This window comes from Carassius gibelio, chromosome A22 (assembly GCF_023724105.1).
Source record: "Carassius gibelio isolate Cgi1373 ecotype wild population from Czech Republic chromosome A22, carGib1.2-hapl.c, whole genome shotgun sequence".
Taxonomy (NCBI): Eukaryota; Metazoa; Chordata; class Actinopteri; order Cypriniformes; family Cyprinidae; genus Carassius; species Carassius gibelio.
In genome coordinates, this window is record NC_068392.1 from 20784416 (window position 1) to 20806259 (window position 21844).

Below are 21844 nucleotides of genomic sequence, written 5' to 3' on the forward strand. Positions count from 1 at the left end.
GACAGTGATTACAATGATATTATATTGAAAAAAATAATAATATTCGTTACCAGATGTGACTTCAAAGCATATGCAATTATGAATGTATATTTAATGTTACTTCATTGAGTCTATTTAGTCACTGACCATATGAAACCTTTGACATTTTCTGGATCCTATTGGGTAGAGTGTGTCTGTTTCTGATTGGTCTTCCCCATGTTAATTGTTTATTTAGAGTATATACGAGTATTTTGTGTTAAATAGGATAGGTTCTCTGTGAGGTGGTTTCTCTGGATCTTGTTGACATGTATTTTTCCTTGCCATTTCTTATAACATATAATTAAAGTTTTGTTGAGGTTATATTTCTTTTTTTCTTCATTATCCCTAGACATTTGTAAAACTGCATTTTTCCATCTCAAAAATATATCTAAATTACGGCCTATGCTCTCAATGTCAAATGCAGAAATGTTAATCCATGCATTTATGACTTCAAGGTTAGACTATTGTAATGCTTTATTGGGTGGTTGTTCTGCACGCTTGGTAAACAAACTACAGCTAGTCCAAAATGCAGCAGCAAGAGTTCTTACTAGAACCAGGAAGTGTGACCATATTAGCCCGGTCCTGTCCACACTGCACTGGCTCCCTATCAAACATCGTATATATTTTAAAATATTGCTTATTACTTATAAAGCCCTGAATGGTTTAGCACCTCAGTATTTGAGTGAGCTCATTTTAGATTATAATCCTCTACGTCCGCTACATTCTCAAAACTCAGGCAATTTGATAATACCTAGAATATCAAAATCAACTGCGGGCAGCAGATCCTTTTACGCTAATATTTGTCTGTTTCTCTCTTATTCCGAGGTCTCCGTAGCCACCAGATCCAGTCTGTATCCAGATCAGAGGGTCACTGCAGTCACCCGGATCCAGTACGTATCCAGACCAGATGGTGGATCAGCACCTAGAAAGGACCTCTACTGCCCTGAAAGACAGCGGAGACCAGGACAACTAGAGCCCCAGATACAGATCCCCTGTAAAGACCTTGTCTCAGAGGAGCACCAGGACAAGACCACAGGAAACAGATGATTCTTCTGCACAATCTGACTTTGCTGCAGGCTGGAATTGAACTACTGGTTTCGTCTGGTCAGAGGAGAACTGGCCCCCCAACTGAGCCTGGTTTCTCCCAAGGTTTTTTTCTCCATTCTGTCACCGATGGAGTTTCGGTTCCTTGCCGCTGTCGCCTCTGGCTTGCTTAGTTGGGGTCACTTCATCTACAGCGATATCATTGACTTGATTGCAAATAAATGCACAGACAATATTTAACTGAACAGAGATGACATCACTGAATTCAATGATGAACTGCTTTTAACTATCATTTTACGTTATTGACACACTTTTTTCCTAATGAATGTTTTTCAGTTGCTTTGAAGCAATGTATTTTGTTTAAAGCGCTAAAAAAATAAAGGTGACTTGACTAACGTTTATTATCATTACTGACTGTTGTTGTATTAGTTAAATTAAAATATTTTGCATTGATTGATTTTTTTTTTTTTTTTTTAATGTTTGATTCCTCTTTTTTGTTGCAGATTTATATGAGTAACAATAGTGAATTTGCAACTTCAAGTTCCTACTAACAGAAGGTCAGAGGTCACTGGTCCATCACTAAATTCAAATGGGTGATCCATGGATGTGTCACTCTTCACAGAAACACAGCTGGGTTCTGGAGACTCTGATCTCTGTGTCTTTCTGATACCAACAAAAGACAAAAATGGCATTTTACAGCAATAACTTAACTCAGTATGCACCACGGATATACATTTACTCATTGTTGATACTTTACTTCAAGTTCATTGGGATAAAAGTGTGTGCATGCAAAAACAGTGTCTCACCTGGTACCAGAGGCCACTGTATCATTCAATTCAAGATTATGATTCATCAAAGACTGATCACTCTTTAATGGCACACAACTTGATTCAGGAGATGGAGAACTCATTTTAGAGGCAGTATCCTCCATTTCTCATTTCCTAAAATAGAGGTTGTTTTATGCATTAAAGGAAGCTTTAGTGCCTTTAAAATGCTTTAACACATGATTTTCTAAAATACACAATAAACCCTTGAAGTAAAAGAGAGAGATCTACTCACTTTCCTCATAAAATAAAAAGTAAACCTATAGTTCAATGTAGTATAATCTTTATACTGAAAGAAAGTGTTTGACATTTATATTCAAATTTATGTTCAAATTCTTGTTTTTAGTCTTTGCAGACATAATTTGTTCATAAATGGAAAACAAATATGACTGAACTCAGTTTTGTATTCAGTTTCACATGATTTCATCCAAGGACAAACAAAACAAAGAGGAAGTGATTGTTTACAAATAATAATAATAATAATAATAATAATAATAATAATAATAATAATAAAAAATAATAATAATAATAATAATAATAATGATACCCATAATGACATTATAGAAGATCAGAAAATATATTTATCAAACTTAAACCTTCATTTTCTGATATGTGCTTTAAATAACACTAGTATAAACTAAAAAAAGTTGTATAATATAATACCAGGTAGAAATAAGGATGATAAGAAAAATAAAATAAATGAAAACCTTTATCAAAACAAAGCCGTTACAGATAAGGTTCAGTGCAATAAAAATTATAACAAAGTATTATAACAATTAATTTGTAAGTGCATCTGGACAATCAGCTTGTTGGTGTCTTATCTTCTCCCATTTGTGCAAAGAAAATCAATAATTACTAACACATTGATGTTAATATGATCACAGTACTTACATTTTTTTTTACTATAAAATTCTCATTCTGTACAGATGTAGAAATATTTTTAAACAATTAAACGTCTTAATTTCAGATTTCAATTTTATTTTTTTAATATCATAAGGAATTTAACATGAAATGATCCTAGTTTGAAATCTCATGAAGACCAAAAATCTAAACAGCAGCTCATTTTATATGACTACATGTTTTAAAGACAATTTACCATTAAATATGAAATACTTACCGTGAAATGTGTGGCTGTTTAAATGGAGTATCAAAGGTTTACAACCTCAGAACAGTGCCTCTTTTATTCTTCACTTCCTGTTTTGGTAAATTCCTCTTAGCATTTTTCTGTTCTCAAAAGACATTGGAGGAAAACCACAATTAAAATTTTTTTGCTTGCACATATAAACCGAGGAAGTGTCAGGGAATCACTACAGTCACAATCAACAGCCCTGACACACACCAGATCCCAATCACTTGAATTCTAATCACCTGCACCTGCAACCAGTCACCAGCCCCCTATGTCTCTGTAATTGACTCAGCCCCATGCTGCCTGGTCCAGTGAAGAAGGGTCTGGACTGCAGATCACCTCGATGAACATTACCTGCCTACTTACCGGTCTATTCTCTCCTTTAGTTGTTCTAACGTTTCCTCGATGCTCTCTTTCATTCCTGCTCATCTCCAATCTACCTGCATAAGGACATAGATTTGATCATCATAGATAAGAACCCAAGAACCGTTATCCGTGTTAATTTACTCCCCTGCTCTCTGCTTACACAATCTGTTCAGCTGCTCCATCAATAAATAAACCTGTTTAATCACTTACCTCTTGTCTCTGGCACACATTTGGTCATTTTTCAGACTCTTTTTATCTAAAGCAATTTACAAGTGGGGGATACGTAAAGCAAATCTTCTTAAAGAGCCAAACAGATGCAGGAAGTGCTTGTAATAACAAGTTTTAGACATTGTTCAAAATAAGTACACGTTAGAAAGAGAAGGGATAAATAAATAAATAAATATTTTTTTTATAAAGTTAAGTAGATTTGAAAGAATAGAGTTTTCAGCTGTCGCTTTAATCTTTAATCCGCAGACCGTGGCGGAGTAGAACAAGTGGACTCAAACAGAAACAGAAGACACAAGGTGTGTGTTTATCAACAGATTGTTAGAATATCTGTATCTGTGCAGTTTTTTGTTGAGTTAATTGTAGAAGAACAGGAAGGAGAAACATACTGTAGAGTTGGACTGGCAGGGAAGACAAGAAGCTCAGTCTTTTACAGGTTGAGCTGTAGGTGATATTCTTTCATCTATGCCGAGATGTCCGCCAGGCAGCCTGAGATTTTTGCAGGTACTGTTGGATCATCTGATTGAAATGAGAGATGTGTGTCATCAGCATAGCAATCATAGGAGAAGCCACATGCCTGTATGATAGGACCCAGTGATGTATGTATATGGAGAAGAGGAGGGGCTCAAGAACTGATCCCTAAGGAACCCCAGTGACAAGTTGATGTGCTTTGGATACCTCCCCTCTCCAATCCACCCTAAAGACATATCAGTGAGATAGGATTCAAACTAGCGAAGTGGAATTCCTGTGATGCCCAGTGATGAGAGGGCAGACAGAGGGATCTGATGATTGCCATTGTCAAATCAGCAGATAAATCCAGCTGAATAAGAACGGATTATTTGGAATCATTACAAATGACTTCCTTCTTGCGTCAGATCAAGGCTGTATCTCATTAGTTATTTTACCTGATCTTAGTGCTGTGTTCGACACCATAGATCGATACTCATAGATTGGTTACAAAACTATACAGGTATTCAAGAGCAGGCTATAAAATGGTTTAGATCCTACCTGTCTGATCGCTACCATTTTGTTTATTTAAATGGGGAGTAATCTCATTTATCAACAGTAAAATATGGAGTGCCACAAGGATCTGTCTTAAGTCCTCTGCTATTTTCAATATACTGTGTTGTCCCTTGGTAATATTATTAGAAACAGTTTCCTCTGTTATGCTGATGATAATACCAAAAAACAGCACAAAGAATCTAGTAGACTACAGTTTGCAACTACAGTCAAAAATCTGGGTGTTATATTAGACAGCAACTTGTCTTTTGAAAATAGATATTTAAATATAATACATATTTCCCATGTTACAAAAACAGCATTCCTCCATCTTAGAAACATTGCAAGCTACGAAACATGATGCACTGATGCAGAAAAGCTAGTTCATGCATCCATGACCTCTAGACTGGACTATTATAATGCATTATTAGGGGGTTGTCCTGCATCTTGAATAAACATGCTACAGGTAGTCCAAAATGCAGTGGCTAAAGTCCTTAAAAGGGCAAGAAAATATGTTCATTTTACCCCAATTTTACGGTTTCTGCACTGGCGCCCTATTAAGCTTTGTATCAGTTACAAATGATTATTACTTACCTATAAAGGCCCTGAATGGTTTAGCTCTGGCGTATCTAACTAGCCCTATACCATGCTTCAATCCATCATGCTATCCTACGGTCACAAAATGCTGGACTTTTGGTAGTTTCTAGGATAGCAAAGTCCCCTTAAGGAGGTATTTGGCTCCCAAACTCTGGAAAAGCCTTCCTGATAATGTTCGGGGTTCAGACACACTCTTTCTGTTTAAATCTCTTTCGCCAAGCATTAAAATAATGCATCTCTTAATTTTTGACTGCAGTTGTATCTGATCAAATGTTCATTATTGTACTTTAGCTTGGGTTAGACTAATTAATTTTACTTGGTTGGAACAGCAACTATACTAATTATCTCTCTATTTGTTTCTCTGTTTTGCCACAGGATTTAAATCCCATGGCAACTAGGATTTACACAAGCTCCAGTTTAGATCCAGAACACATGAGAAGACATGATGCCAACCCCTCAGAGGACCTCTGATGATGCTTACCCTGAAACAACATACAGAACTACCAAATATTGCTACAAGTGTGATTGCATCATATAATAATTGCTGTTAATAGTGTTTATCTTCTGGTTGATTACGTCTTGTATTAATTTTTCAAAAAAATTATATTATATGCACATAAACTAACATTCACCACTGATAAGCTACTACTAAATATTGTAGAAACTTATTTTTCTGTAAAGTTGCTTTGCAATGATTTGGAACATAAAAGTGTTGTATAAATACATTTGAATTTAATTGATTTGAATTATTCAAAAGATGAATAGGTCTCCACTTATCATTTTTAATGGGGTCAGATCTTAGTCGAACTTAAGGATCATGGATATTAAGCCTTGTCAAGTCAAGTCAAGTCACCTTTATTTATATAGTGCTTTAAACAAAATACATTGCGTCAAAGCAACTGAACAACATTCATTAGGAAAACAGTGTGTCAATAACGTAAAATGATAGTTAAAGGCAGTTCATCTTTGAATTCAGTGATGTCATCTCTGTTCAGTTTAAATAGTGTCTGTGCATTTATTTGCAATCAAGTCAATGATATCGCTGTAGATGAAGTGATCCCAACTAAGCAAGCCAGAGGCGACAGTGGCAAGGAACCTAAACTCCATCGGTGACAGAATGGAGAAAAAAACCTTGGGAGAAACCAGGCTCAGTTGGGGGGCCAGTTCTCCTCTGACCAAATGAAACCAGTAGTTCAATTCCAGCCTGCAGCAAAGTCAGATTGTGCAGAAGAATCATCCGTTTCCTGTGGTCTTGTCCTGGTGCTCCTCTGAGACAAGGTTTTTACAGGGGATCTGTATCTGGGGCTCTAGTTGTCCTGGTCTCCGCTGTCTTTCAGGGATGTAGAGGTCCTTTCTAGGTGCTGATCCACCATCTGGTCTGGATACAGACTGGATCTGGTGGCTGCAGTGACCTCGGAATAAGAGAGAAACATACAAATATTAGCGTAGATGCCATTCTTCTAATGATGTAGCAAGTACAAAGGGTGTTATGGGAAGTGTTTCCGGTTCCGGTTTACCTAATTAATGCAGCCTAAAAATACTTGATTTGGATTTTAAAAGCATATTAGTATGTTATGTGTAAGTCAGGTTAGAAAGAGAAGGGTCTTTAATCTAGATTTAAACTGAGTCTGTCTGCCTCCCGAACAATGTTAGGTAGGTTATTCCAGAGTTTAGGCACCAAATAGGAAAAGGATCTGCCGCCCGCAGTTGATTTTGATATTCTAGCTATTATCAAATTGCCTTTGTTTTGAGAACGTAGCGGACATAGAGGATTATAATTTAAAAGGAGCTCATTCAAATACTGAGGTGCTAAACCATTCAGGGCTTTATAAGTAATAAGCAATATTTTAAAATCAACTGTATACAATGTTTGATAGGGAGCCAGCATTGACAGGACCAGGCTAATATGGTCATACTTCCTGGTTCTAGTAAGAACTCTTGCTGCTGCATTTTGGACTAGCTGTAGTTTGTTTACTAAGCGTGCAGAACAACCACCCAATAAAGCATTACAATAATCTAACCTTGAGGTCATAAATGCATGGATTAACATTTCTGCATTTGACATTGAGAGCATAGGCCGTAATTTATATATATTTTTGAGATGGAAAAATGCAGTTTTACAAATGCTAGAAACGTGGCTATCTAAGGAAAGATTGCGATCAAATAGCACACCTAGGTTCCTAAGTGATGACGAAGAATTGACAGAGCAACCATCAAGTCTTAGACAGTGTTCTAGGTTATTAAAAGCTGAGTTTATAGGTCCTATAATTAACACCTCTGTTTTTTCAGAATTTAGCAGTAAGAAATTGCTCATAATCCAGTTTTTTGTATCGACTATGCATTCCAATAGTTTTTCAAATTGGTGTGTTTCACCGGGCCGCGAAGAAATATAGAGCTGAGTATCATCAGCATAACAGTGAAAGCTAACACCATGTTTCCTGATGATATCTCCCAAGGGTAACATATAAAGCGTGAAGAGTAGCGGCCCTAGTACTGAGCCTTGAGGTTCTCCATACTGCACTTGTGATCGATATGATACATCTTCATTCACTGCTACGAACTGATGGCGGTACGATTTAAACCATGATAATGCACTTCCACTGATGCCAACAAAGTTATCAAGTCTATGCAAAAGAATGTTGTGGTCAATAGTGTCAAACGCAGCACTAAGATCCAATAAAACTAATAGAGAGATACACCCACGATCAGATGATAAGAGCAGATCATTTGTAACTCTAAGGAGAGCAGTCTCAGTACTATGATGCTGTCTAAATCCTGACTGGAAATCCTCACATATACCATTTTTCTCTAAGAAGGAATATAATTGTGAGGATACCACATTTTCTAGTATCTTAGACAGAAAAGGGAGATTCGAGATTGGTCTATAATTAACTAGTTCTTTGGGGTCAAGTTGTGGTTTTTTGATGAGAGGCTTAATAACAGCCAGTTTGAAGGTTATGGGGACATATCCTAATGACAATGAGGAATTAATAATAGTCAGAAGAGGATCTATGACTTCTGGAAGCAGCTCTTTTAGGAGCTTAGATGGTATAGGGTCTAACATACATGTTGTTGGTTTAGATGATTTAACAAGTTTATACAATTCTTCCTCTCCTATAGTAGAGAATGAGTGGAACTGTTCCTCAGGGGGTCTATAGTGCACTGTCTGATGTGATACTGTATCTGACGGCTGAATGGTTGCAATCTTATCTCTAATAGTATCGATTTTTGAGGTAAAGTAGTTCATAAAGTCATTACTGCTTTGGTTTTGGGAAATGTCAACATTTGTTGAGGCTTTATTTTTTGTTAATTTAGCCACTGTATTGAATAAATACCTGGGGTTCTGTTTGTTTTCTTCTAAAAGAGAAGAAAAGTAATCGGATCTATCAGTTTTTAATGCTTTTCTGTATGATAGGTTACTTTCCCGCCAAGCAATAGTTTTGTTTTCCTCCAGCTGCGCTCCATTTTTCGGGCTGCTCTCTTTAGGGTGCGAGTATGCTCATTATACCATGGCGTCAAACTGTTTTCCTTAAACTTCCTTAAGCGTAAAGGAGCAACTTTATTTAAAGTGCTAGAAAAGAGAGAGTCCATAGTTTCTGTTACATCATCAAGTTGTTCTGAGGTTTTGGATATGCTAAGGAATTTGGATACATCAGGAAGATAACTTAAAAAGCAGTCTTTTGTGGTAGAAGTGATGGTTCTTTCATACTTGTCACAAGAAGTAGAATTTACAATTTTGGCTATATGAAGTTTGCACAGAACTAAATAATGATCTGAGATATCATCACTTGGCTGCATAATTTCAACACTATCAACATCAATTCCATGTGACAGTATTAAATCTAGAGTATGATTTCGACAATGAGTAGGTCCTGAAACGTGTTGTCTCTCCCCAATAGAGTTCAGAATGTCTATAAATGCTGATCCCAATGCATCTTTTTCATTATCAACATGGATATTAAAATCACCAACTATTAAAACTTTATCTGCAGCCAGAACTAACTCGGATGTAAAATCACCAAACTCTTTAATAAAGTCTGTATGGTGCCCTGGTGGCCTGTATACAGTAGCCAGTACAAACATAACAGGGGATTTATCATTTACATTTGTTTCTCTGGATAATGTTAAATGAAGCACCATTACTTCAAACGAGTTATACTTGAAGCCTGCCCTCTGAGAAATCCTGAAAACGTTGTTATAAATTTAAGCAACACCTCCACCTTTGCCTTTTAGACGTGGCTCATGTTTATAACAGTAATCTTGGGGGGTGGATTTAAAATAATGTAATCATCAGGTTTTATCCAGGTTTCTGTCAAACAGAGTACATCTATATTATGATCAGTTATCATATTATTTATAAAAAGTGTTTTCGTAGAAAGGGATCTGATATTCAATAAGCCAAGCTTTATAATTTGTTTATCCATATTGCTTCTGTTTTTTATTTCTTGAACCTCAATTAAATTGTTGCTCTTAACTTGGTTTGGACGTTTTTTGTATTTTCGGGGAATAGACACAGTCTCTATAGTGTGATATCTAGGTGAAAGAGTCTCTATGTGCTGAGAATTAACTGACCTCTGTGACGGGAGGCAGCAAGCAGACGGTCGGCTTAGCCAGTCTGTCTGCTTCCTGACCTGGGCCCCAGTTAGTCAAGTATAAACACTAAGACTATTTGCCATATTTCTAGAGAGAAGAGTGGTGCCACCCCAGGAGGGGTGAAGACCATCTCTTTTAAACAGGTCAGGTCTGCCCCAAAAGCTCGTCCAATTGTCTATGAAACCTATGTTATTCTGTGGGCACCACTTAGACATCCAGCCATTGAGTGATGACAATCTGCTATGCATCTCGTCACCACGGTAAGCAGGGAGGGGACCAGAGCATATTACAGTGTCTGACATCGTGCTTGCAAGTTCACACACCTCTTTAATGTTATTTTTAGTGATCTCCGACTGGCGTAGTCGAACATCATTAGCACTGGCATGAATAACAATCTTACTGTATTTACGTTTAGCATTAGCCAGCACTTTTAAATTTGCCAAGATGTCAGGCGCTCTGGCTCCCGGTAAACATTTGACTATGGTGGCTGGTGTCTCTATATTCACGTTCCGTACAATAGAATCGCCAATAACTAGAGCACTTTCATCAGGTTTCTCAGTGGGTGCATCACTGAGTGGGGAGAACCTGTTTAATGTTTTGATCGGAACAGAAGAGTGGTGTTTTGACCCATGACTACGCTGCCTCACCGTCACCCAGTTGCCCTGCTGCAGGGGCTCTGCTGGAACCAGACAAAGTACAGGAGTCCCTGAGCTAGACGCATCCAAAGCCGTATCTAGAGCCCTAACATTCTTACTGTCCTTAATTAAAGTTTGGATGCATGTCTCTATTTCTGAAATCTTCTCTGTCAGCCTAACTATTTCCCTGCATTTATCACATGTGAATCCCTAATCAGCGACAGAGATAGATAAACTGTACATGTGGCAAGAGGTGCAAATAACAATAGCAGGAGAAGCCATTACTCACCGTGCTTGATGAAATATTTTAACTGCGGTTGTTTGATGAACTTGTGAAAAACTGGAGCGAGAGAGAGGAGAGGAGAAAAGAAAACAGCGATAGGTTCAAATGAAAACACTAATGACATTTATTGAATAAAAAAAATTGTTTGAATAGAAATAGATTTTTTTTATTTATTTTTTTTATTCACTATTTTTTTTAAGCATTAACTGTGGCAAAATATCGTGTATCACAGATCACATCAGTTCATCTGTAATCCATCTGCTTGTTTTTCGCTCTTTTTTTGTGATTACCAATTTTTATTCAAACAGACAAAACAGGTAGAGGAGAGTAACAGACACATCAATATTTTTACAATCTAAAAGAAGAAGAAGAGTAAAAAAAAAAAACTTTTCATGGTCATTCCTTTATATAGTCCAAAATATAGGAAGAAAAACATTGCCATGCATCGATTGTACTAGGTTTAGCCTCGTCTATTTGTGCTGTTGTACATTCACAGGTTACTTTTTTAAGGAGGCTATGAATCCAGGCTATGAAGGCTATGAAGTGCATAGTAAACCAATTTTGTATTATAATTACGGCCGGGACTTTAACGCGTTAATTGAGATTAATTAATTACACAAAAAATAATGCGTTAACTAAGATTAATTAATTACAGAAAAAAAATTCCCGCATTTTTAATAACAGAAAAAAAATTCCCGCATTTTTAATAACTTATTTTTTGCACCGCGGAACGTTTGTCACTGGATGAGTTACGGCGGAACGATTATACTGAAGTACCAACTAGCTTTCGTATATCACCGCAGCACATGATCGAACCTCAAGTATCACCTCAACGCAAAACATATAGCAGCTAGCGTGGACTTTACACTTTATGTTGAACTATGTATTATTTTGTTGGTGCAACAGTTTATGTTGAACTCTTTATTATTTCGGCCAAGTTTATTGAGAGTTGGACTTAGTATGTTATGGCCTCTGAAGCAACAGAGAGATGTTTTCTAATAGTCAGTGTTTCCAATGTTCTGAATGTAGTTGACAGTATTGTGTTTTACTTAAAAAACACTTTACAGAAGGTTCCAGCACCTATAAGCTTCCTGAATTTCTGAAATGTACTATTTCTAAATTGTTTCTAAATATGCTATTGCTACACTTCATGGCAAAAATTGCACTGGTCTGCTAGACTTGGTTGAACAAAAATAAACAATATTTTGTTGCTTAAGCTTATGTATTCAGTCATTATTCAATGGTATACTATAAATCCATGTGGAAAAAAAATTACTTCTCACTGTTCTCAGGTCAAATATTTATATGCGATTAAAATGCGATTAATTTCGATTAATTAATTACAAAGCCTCTAATTAATTAGATTAATTTTTTTTAATCGAGTCCCGGCCCTAATTATAATTTTTTTCTTCTTTGCAGCTGTAAAACCAGCAAACAACTGATTGTGAGCTCTGGGTTCTGTAACAGCTTTCTGAAAATCATATAACATGTAGTTCAGGATCACCTGAGATGAGGAATAAAAATATAAGCAACATTTTTAAACAATTTAACAAACACATGCATTTCACATCACAACAAATATATTGTTAAGTACATACTTTGTAAAGTACATACTTAGCAAAGTGAATGCCAAATGATATGTGCTCTAGATCTGTTATGACTTTTAAAGCAAATATTCTGAAATCTGTTGTTTTGTTCACCTGAGCAACTGCAGATGTGATTTGTATCCCACCTGAAGCTCCAACCAACATTTTGACTTGTTGGTTGATTATTATTATTGTGGGAGACATTGAAGAAAGTGGCCTTTTACTTTTGTTAAAAATAATAATAATAATGATAATAATAATTATAATAATAATGATAAACATAAAAAAATAATAATAAAATGTGCATGTTTATTTCAAATGTGGTGTCATTTATTATTGTTGGACCTTTTTTATATAAATACCTGTTTTAATCAGATTGTCACTTTTTTTTCAAAATGAAAATCTGAAATCTTGCATCTGGTTATTAAATATAATGCCAGTTGATCGTGACCACCTTAGAGCCAAAACTGTGAGAACACATGAAAAATAAACATAAGAAGAATAACAAGAATAAGAGTATCATAACAACAGACACCAAAACAGTACATTAACATTATGTTAGTAAAACTAATTAAAGCGGTATTTTGTAGAGAACTTGCTTCAAATACAGTAAAAGACAAATGTCTTACTCAATGAATGACTCCCTCTGACTTGTCTCCCAGATTCCTGGTTCGTAGAACAGGAGCAGTGCAAAACATAGACAAGTGTAACAAGCCCAAAACTAAATTGAGGAGCACCACTCAATAACCTAAAGTTAGTTATGCTCATCATATGCCAAAGTCACTTCAGATGTTCTGCACGTGAGATGTTTTTATATAAATAAACATATTTGTTTATAATAATCCATAGTAATAATTTAATTATATTTATTCCTATGATTCCTGCTCCCTATGTCCAGTTTGGCTCCTTATGTACCTTGGTGCTTTGTAATATTTTGACTCCAGTTTTCAATAAATATTACTCTGCATTTGGATCCAGCTTGCCCATTCTTTCTGAGTTCATCCCTCATAACATTTATATTAGGCTTTCTTTATAATAATCTCATTAGTCATTTCTTATGATCTACTAGAAGTGTGGTACTATTTGTTTTTACAGAGACATCACCCTGTGTCTGTGTTTTATGACTTTTTTCATGTTTGGGAGGTTTTTGATTCCAGTGCTGAGTTTACAAGCACTTGCTCTGTAGTGTGTGTGGCTTTGTTGAAATAAAAACAAAGAAATGGAATGGAAATTGCTGTTTGCTCTTCAGATTACAACTTGTTTTCAGAGGGAATGGGCATACACCCCATTTAGATGTGCAAATGTTCATATTCTCTTCACAAAAGGATAGAAAGATCTGCTTTCCATATGCTTTTATCAGAACTTTTTTATTATTATTGTGTAGCTTTAATATTAAGGATACAAAAGACCAAGCCTTTATTTTTAATGTTTAATGTTTTCACCGTGTGGGTCTCCCATAAGCAGTACAGAAAGCCTCTATTATATGATGATATGTCAAAATTGTATTCTCTGCTGTAGAAGCATTGCTGCTTGAGAGATTGTAACCTGAAATTAAATTTTATTATTTGAACTGAACCTTAGAATATTTTACAAGATTCAAACAAAGTTTAGGATAGCTCTGGATCTTCAATGGGTTAAAGCTGGTTACAGCAAGTTGTGGAAATCTTATAATGTCATTTCCCTTCAAGATGGTGTTGTTTGAGTGGCAAAACACTTCACTGCAAGACAAGAAAGCAGATCAGAAGTGACAGTTCAGATGCAATGGGTATATACACACCTGTAGTATTATGTCAGATTATTAGCCTTGTGGGTACATCTTACATCACAATACACAGGAGTGGTCATTCAAGGGTTAAAAAGACAAAAAGTTTTGTTGGTACTTAACCAGGTTTTGCATTCTGCAGGTCTTTGTCTGATGTGTTCTGTAATTCATTCTCTGGCATCAGTTTTATCCACCTTTGCCTAAAGGTTACAAAGACATTCACACCTGGTCAACGCAGTCATAGACTATAGAAAGATTGAAGACATCTCTACTTCCACTGTAAAAAGTGAAGCTAAAACATCTCAGTCACACGGGCGAAATGACGTCTTTAAAAAAACGCTAATTCAGCTTGAATGCGAGTGGCTCGCGCTGCTCCTTATATACCCACTCTGCGGGCTCTCAGTCTGAGCAGTAGTGATCAAGAGTTCACTAGTCCGGTCCAAACTTCTGCAGACCCAATTCACAAGATCACCATCAAGACACTACACCTTCAAATAACTCACTAAAGGCAAAATTATCATCAAGATGAACACTTGAACATCAACCTGACAAGAACTACCTAAAATGCTGGAAAATATCTGAGATTGATTATTTAGATTATTTAAAACTCTTCGTTTACATGGAGAGGGTGAGGTTTGTGACCTATACTGCAGCCAGCCATCAGGTGGGGACTGTAATGTTTTGGCTTCACTTTTATGGACATGTTTGACACATTTGGCCAACACTGTGGTTTGTGGATACAAGTTTCCAAAAACTACAGCACATTTACTTCCAAGCGGCTGAACCTAGTTCTTCTTTCAAGTTCCTCTCACAGAGAGTTTACTGTGCAATGTTGCTGGGAATGAAAAAAAAAGTCATGTCATGTCAATGTCAATCAGATCAGGTGAATTAGATCAGTGACAACTTGGAAACTTAACTGGGTTTTTAAAATGCAGTATGAAATGGGTAGACAGAAATCAACAGCAAATAAAATACAATGAGCAATATCTTCCAACACAAATGCTTTAACTACTCTAAAAACAGCTATGTGTCTTTATTATAAGTCAGTTATTTTCATAATTAAAAAAATAACAATTAAACAGAGTTTTGATAATTCTGTTGTAATTTTCCCTTTAGTTTGCCTCTGTGTATTAGTAAGTTACTTCTTTTTTTTCTTGTTGAGAACAAAACAGAAACATGATCAAATGCTCAATCTCTTCTTTAATCATAAAGTTGAGGAACACTATCGTTTTTCTAGGGAGTCGTTAATTTATTTAACAAACCTACTAAAACCACACATCTCAAACGGGACAAACCGCGGGTCAGCGCTTAGCGCCGAACAAATTATTTGTATTGCTCTGCGCTTTTTTGATACGAGGAGTTTTCTCTATAATGTGGGCGATGCAGAACATGTGGGAAAGGCAACAGTGTGTAGAGCCGTTCGTACAGTATGCATTACACTGAAACGGTTTCTACACACTTTTGTACAATTCCCAAGCCATAAACGTGCGCTTTATTAAAGAAGAATTCCACAGGGTGGCAGGTATTCTGTCATCTACTTCAATTAAAATACATTTCTTAATACGTTTATTTTGACTGCACACACAGGTAAAGGATACACAGACTTCTTAAACTTATAATTAATCTTAATTTCAGGGTTCCCAAATATGATTGGGTGCATTGATGGCACCCACATTTCTATTAAAGCTCCATCTATCAATGAGGGAGACTGTTAATAGGAAGTCTGTGCATATCATTAATGTGCTGGTAATAGCTATTTTGGCTCCTTAAGATTGGTTTTACAAATAATAAACTTATTGCTCTCCACCGGGGGTAATATGTGATGCAACCCACATCATCACTAATGCTGAGGCAAAATGGCCTGGGTCATGATGCCAGAATATTTAGAGAGTCATGTCTGTGCAACAAATTTCAACAGGGTACGTTTTGTTAGACAAATACTTGCCGTCTTTATTACATTTACAAAACACCTCAAACATTAAATGGTTACTTGCTGGGGGACAGAGGATATCCTTGCCTCCCCTAGATGATTACAGCCTACCGTGATCCTGAGCCCGGACCACAGACACGCTTCAACCGGTCTCACAGCAGAACACAGGCCAAGGTGGAGAGGATGATAGGCATTCTGGAGAGGTTTCAGTGTCTGCGTGGGCTCGGGGTCACTCCAAATAGAGCATGTGACATCACAGTTGCTTGTGTGGTACTTCACAATATTGCCACAATAAGAGGAGAGAGGCATCCCCCATGTCCTGATGGAGATGACCCAGAACACCCATTGAATCTAGCAGACCACAGAGATGGCAGAATGCTTCGAGACATAATTTGTCAAAATCACTTTATTTAATGTGTTCTATTTATTCATATCCTGAATTAAAAGCGACATGACAGATTTGGAATTATTGCTTTATACACTTAAAAAAAAAAAGTTCATGTTCACATATGATTTTCACCTTAAGGTGATGCTCCAGTAGTTCCATTTCAAGTTTGGCCTTTTAAATGGTAAAATGATACTCGAGTAAAGTACAGATCCCTCAAAATTGTACTTAAGTACTGTACTCAAGTAAATGTACTCAGTTACTGTCCGGCTATGTATATCATGTTAATATATTGCCATAGTTAAATTCCATAACATGCCAATTAAATGTGATACCAATTTCACATGTTCACACATACATAAGTTCTTGCATTATTTATTTTATTTTAGTTTTTTTGTGTGTGTTAATTCTTAATTTTTGCCTTGATAATAGAAAATATGAGCTAGGCATCATGTATGACAGTAAAAGATTGGATATGATCTACAAAATGACCAGATCCTGCCATTAGGTAAATAGAAGACTTGTATGTATAGGGCTTATACGTGGATATGAAGAAGACCTATATTTCCTGTATATGCACATATATGCACCTCAATTTTGCCTATATGTAGCATATATGCGCATATATGCAGCATATATATTATCATATATGTGCATATATGCAGCATATATGTGCATATATGCAGCATATATGTGCATATACACTGCATATAGGTTTCATATATGCACAAATATCCACATACAGGTTCTTTCCATGTGGGTAACAATAATCATAAGGTTTTACCCTGGGTGTTTCAGTGGATCTCACGTTGGGTTTATCAATAGCTGTTTTAATAGTTCTTCGAGTGAGTGTCACTGTCAGAGATGTTGCAATCACAAAGGCAATGAACAGATATATGAAAGCAGAACAGAATAAAATGCTATGTTATTTTTATCATTATTATTATTATTATTAATATTATTTTAAAATATATTATCAACTGGCATGCCCAACCCCAGGAAAGCCCGTACCTGCGTCTTGGAGCTGGGACGTGGTGCGGAGAGGATAGCCGTTACCTGCTTCTGCTGGGGTTTAATCAGGCCGCGGCCCACCTGGAACCCCAGATACTTGGCCTCGGTACGGGCGAGGTGGCACTTCCGGGCGTTGGCCCTCCCGAGTCGGTCGAGGAGTTCGTCCACTCTGGGCATTGGATAGCCGTCGAATTCCGAGATCTCATTCAGGCGGCAGTAGTCATTACAGAACCGGAGGGTGCCATTGGGCTTCGGGACCAGGACGTTTGGGCTGGACCAGGGCCTCCGAGATGGTTCGATCCCCCTAACTTCAACATCTCCTTAACTTCCTCCTCGATGGCGTGTCGCCGAGCCTCCAGGACACGATAGGGCCGCTGCCTCACGATGAGTCCTGGTGGTGTTCGGATGTCGTGCTGTACCACGTTGGTCCGCCCAGGGAGGGGGCAGAACACATTGGGGAACTCACTGACCAGGTGCTGCAGCTCCGTCTTCTGGGTGGTGGACAGTTGGGGCTCCATGTCCACAACCACGGAAAGGAGGTGGTAAGGGCGGAGAGCTGGGTCTGGGTTCCAAACCACTTTTTTAACAGGTTGATATGGCACAACTGGCTTTCCCATCTTCGCCTGGGTTGACACGCCCTGTAGGTGACCGGGCCCACCTTCTCGGTCACGGTATACGGCCCTTGCCAGGTGGCCAAGAACTTGCAAGCCGCGTTGGGGACCAGGACCAGGATGTGGTCTCCCGGCTGGAACTCCCGTGGCTGCGCCGCCCGATCATAGTGGCGTTGTTGGGCCCGCTGCGCTTGACTGAGGTGTTCCCGGATCAAGGGCATCACTCTGTCGATCCTTTTCCGCATCAGACGGACATGCTTGATTGACGACCGGTGGCCGGCTGGCTGCTGCTCCCACGCCTCTCTTGTGACATCCAAGAGGCGATGTCGTGTGACGATGAAGTGATGATGAAGTGTGGGACTGGATGGGGCCCTGGCCGGACCTCCTTCCCCTCGATGACCCGGACCTGGGCCCAACAGTGCTTCAACTGGTCGGAAGTTCCGTGACGATCCCCACCTCAAGCGGCCAGGATCCCGGGGCGGCTGAAATGGTGACCCGCCATGCCGCCACCTCTTGGGTGGACACACGTGATGGCCAGACGAGCTTTAGACTCCGGACGGGGGGACAAGACAGTGTTGGATGGAGTGGTGGATTTATTTGGGTGTGAGAATTTTGTGGTCTGGAGTAGGAAGTGCTCCTGGTCATGGTGGTGTCCCAGGTGCGGCGTGTCCGTGCGTGGGGGTGCTGATCGGTCATGAGCTTTCTGCAAGGGAACACGGAGAACAGCATTAGCATCCAGTCTTCTGGAGTGATCTCTCACTTGTGTATCAGTGGCGGCAGCTTATGTTTATATATATATATATATATAAACACTTATATTACACTACAGTGTACCGGTGTCATGGTTGCAGCAGACACAGACACAGTGATACCCATGGATGGGTTGATGGATACCTCATGAAATATGACAGAGGACCCAATATTTCTTGATCCATGGTGTGCAGAAACAAAAATGTTCTTTTTTTTCATATAAAAGTAAATACAAATTAACTGATTCCATTTAAAAAATATTACACACAAAGATAAATTAAATGATTATGAACTTTTAATATGAAAAATGTCACCTTACATAAATTTGTTCCAACTAAAGTTTATAAGTTCTAATTACTAAAACTGTCAAGGTGCAAATACTTGATATTATAAGTAAACACAACTTACCTGAGTCAGTGCAAAAGATTTGTTGAAGACACTGTTAAGTGTGCAAAGAAATGAGGTATAACTGGATCCAACTGCAGTGTGTTGAAACAAAAATAAAAGCAAATATAAATAAGGAATAAACAAAGTAAGACACCATGAAATCTAGATACACAAGAGACTAAACTGAGTACAACAAAACAACCATCACTAGACAAAACCTGACAATGAACACAGGAAAGACAATGGCATAAATACACTGAGGTTTACAAGATTAACAAGTCAAGTGCAAACAATCAAACTAAAAGACAGTGGGAAACAGGAAACAAACTGATCTACAAACTACAAGTCCACGTAAAAAAGACTCATGTGACAGATACAGTGGGCCCTATCATACATCTAATGCAATGCAACGCAAGGCACAGGGCAAGTGTTTGCTAGTTTCAGTCCGGCGCCTTTCGGATTTTCTCGTCCAGCACCACGTCGTTTAATTAGCATATGCATTTGCACTCATTTTTGCGCACATGGGTGTGCTGGTCTAAAAAAGAGGTGTGTACAGTATACTCAAACTGTGATCGCTCGCGGCAATAATAAATAAGAATTGTATTTATTTTGATGTTAACTAGCAAATATAATGGTTATATAGTACATATTTATACAATTTAGGGTGTTTTAAACAAGTGAATCTTGTTAAAAGTTACATGTGGTGGCTGTGCTGGAGTATTTCCTGAGCATCAACCACATCATCCCACTGATTGAACAGCAACATAAAAATAGCTTCACGACACTAACGGGGCAAATTTAAAGTCATGTCAAGTCACCTTTATTTATCTAGCGAAATATATAGCAAAATACATTGCGTCAAAGTAACTGAACAACATTCATTAGGAAAACATTGTGTCAATAATGCAAAACGACATTTAAAGGCAGTTCATCATTGAATTCAGTGATGTCATCTCTGTTCAGTTTAAATAGTGTCTGTGCATTCATTATGGTATTATGAATGTCTGTTGCTTTTCCTCAAACACACAAAGAGTGACTTCAGACTCCACACTTTGAATTTGAGGTTGGTCACAATTGTTACAGCTGGTCAAGGAAACAAACACACAAATTCAAACAAGCAGGTCAATGTATTAAGGGAACTGAGAATAAGCTTCCAACATAGGAGAATCAAAAATGAGGTGATCAAAGAAAGAAGAGAAAACAGTCTTATCTGAGCTAAAGCTTCTAATCCTTTGACTGATAGCAGAGGATGGCAGGACTGACTTACAGGTAGGCAAAGGACCTGCTAAGAAGCTTGTAACCTTGAGACCAGCCAACAAGCAACTGTGGTAAGTGTGTTTTTGATTGGTGTGGTTGGCAGGTTTAGGAGGTTGCTTTGGCTGGTGAGGCAGGTGATTCCGTAACATTAATCAGCAACATTAATTAAAGGCCCAAACATTTTCTTATATATCTGTTTACACTGTGATATTCTGCAATTTCCAGCAACATTCAACTATCAGAAGTGAAAGTTTTGCATCATGAAAATGTAATCAAATTACTGATAACTGATTACTCCCATCATACAGGCTCCTAAAAAAATAGTGTTCTGTGAATGTTGATGCTTTAATAACAAATGTTATTTTTAACTAAAGCAAGTGGCTTCTGTGTGCATAGTTTGGCAGAATGTTAGCAAAGAGAGCTGCATTTATAATCTCTAAAAGACATCTCAGTTCATCGCAATCTCACAAAACTCTCTTATAACACAATCAACATATGCATAATTAGGTCTCTAATCCAATGGCACTTGACTTGACAGTGTGTGTGCTACTGTACATCCTTTTTACAATCCCTAGATTGTAAAACACTGCATTCTGTCAGCAATGTCTACAATGTTACTAAAAAGTAATCAAATTACAATAACGTGCTACTAAGTAATGTGTTACTCCCAAACACTGCTCATGTTAAAATGCAATAAATATGCAACAATATGCTGAAAGCACTCTGGACTGGTGTTTGTAATATTTGTAATTATTTGTGATTTTGTTTGTATGCAATCTATATTTCTTACAAGATGGAAATGGGTTTTAAAATGAGACTCTGTTGTTCATCTGACTCAGAGACACTAATGAATCAGGATAAACTGTAAATCCAGCATGGACAGGTTCAGTGAATGTGGTTTTGAATGTGTGTAAGTGTGTGAGTGTGTGTGTGTCAGAAACACTGTAGAAGGACAAAGTGCCGGCTGACCAGTCCAGATACACTCCTATTTTATTAGAGGAGGGCAAAAGGGTAGGAATGTCCGTGGTCTTATTATTGTTCCAAAAAGTATACATTTTATCACAAAAGAAGAGACTCCAGGACATTTCATTGCGTCCAAACCGACAGTCACTCCCTTCTTTCCTGTTGATTCCCTTATATGTCACTGCTATATGACCTGACCCTTCCCATTCAGCCACCCAGTAACAGCGTCCTGCCAGACTCTCAACACACAGCACCTGTTCATAAAGCTTAAATCTGTCTTGGTGGTCAGGATATGGCTGATGATCTTTTCCACACTTTATTTCTTTTTTATCTTCAGACAGGATGAGTTGAGTATGTGCTGTGTTTGGATTCAGTGTGAGATCACAGGCATCTGGACACAAAGACAGCAGATTATAGTAACAGTGTCATTTTTTAGCTTAGTGTGTGCATGTGTGTACGTGGGATGTGTATGTCATAACTTGTATATGTCTG

At 37.7% G+C, this 21844-nt stretch overlaps 1 protein-coding gene and 1 long non-coding RNA gene across 8 annotated transcripts in view; one reads left to right on the forward strand and one right to left on the reverse strand.

The window, feature by feature from the left end:
- Positions 1 to 21109, forward strand: part of LOC127943341 (uncharacterized) — a 32373-nt gene extending 11264 nt beyond the window's left edge. The window contains exon 2 of the long non-coding RNA XR_008149627.1: positions 20897 to 21109. This is a non-coding gene — a long non-coding RNA (uncharacterized LOC127943341). The remainder of the gene's footprint in view (positions 1 to 20896) is intronic.
- Positions 1 to 21844, reverse strand: part of LOC127943304 (NACHT, LRR and PYD domains-containing protein 3) — a 42000-nt gene that overhangs the window by 11563 nt on the left and 8593 nt on the right. For 2 of the 7 annotated variants that reach the window (XM_052539653.1, XM_052539661.1), the window contains exons 1-3: positions 3004 to 3119; positions 1869 to 2003; positions 1615 to 1725 (exon numbers count right to left, since the gene is read on the reverse strand). The exons of 2 other annotated variants lie outside the window; for them this stretch is intronic. In XM_052539653.1, the coding sequence (XP_052395613.1) occupies positions 1615 to 1725; positions 1869 to 1993 (236 nt within the window). In that variant the 5' untranslated portion in view covers positions 1994 to 2003; positions 3004 to 3119. Of the gene's footprint in view, positions 1 to 1614; positions 1726 to 1868; positions 2004 to 3003; positions 3120 to 19982; positions 21744 to 21844 lie in introns of those variants that run through there. 3 more of the 7 variants (XM_052539659.1, XM_052539654.1, XM_052539657.1) reach the window with 3 other exon arrangements.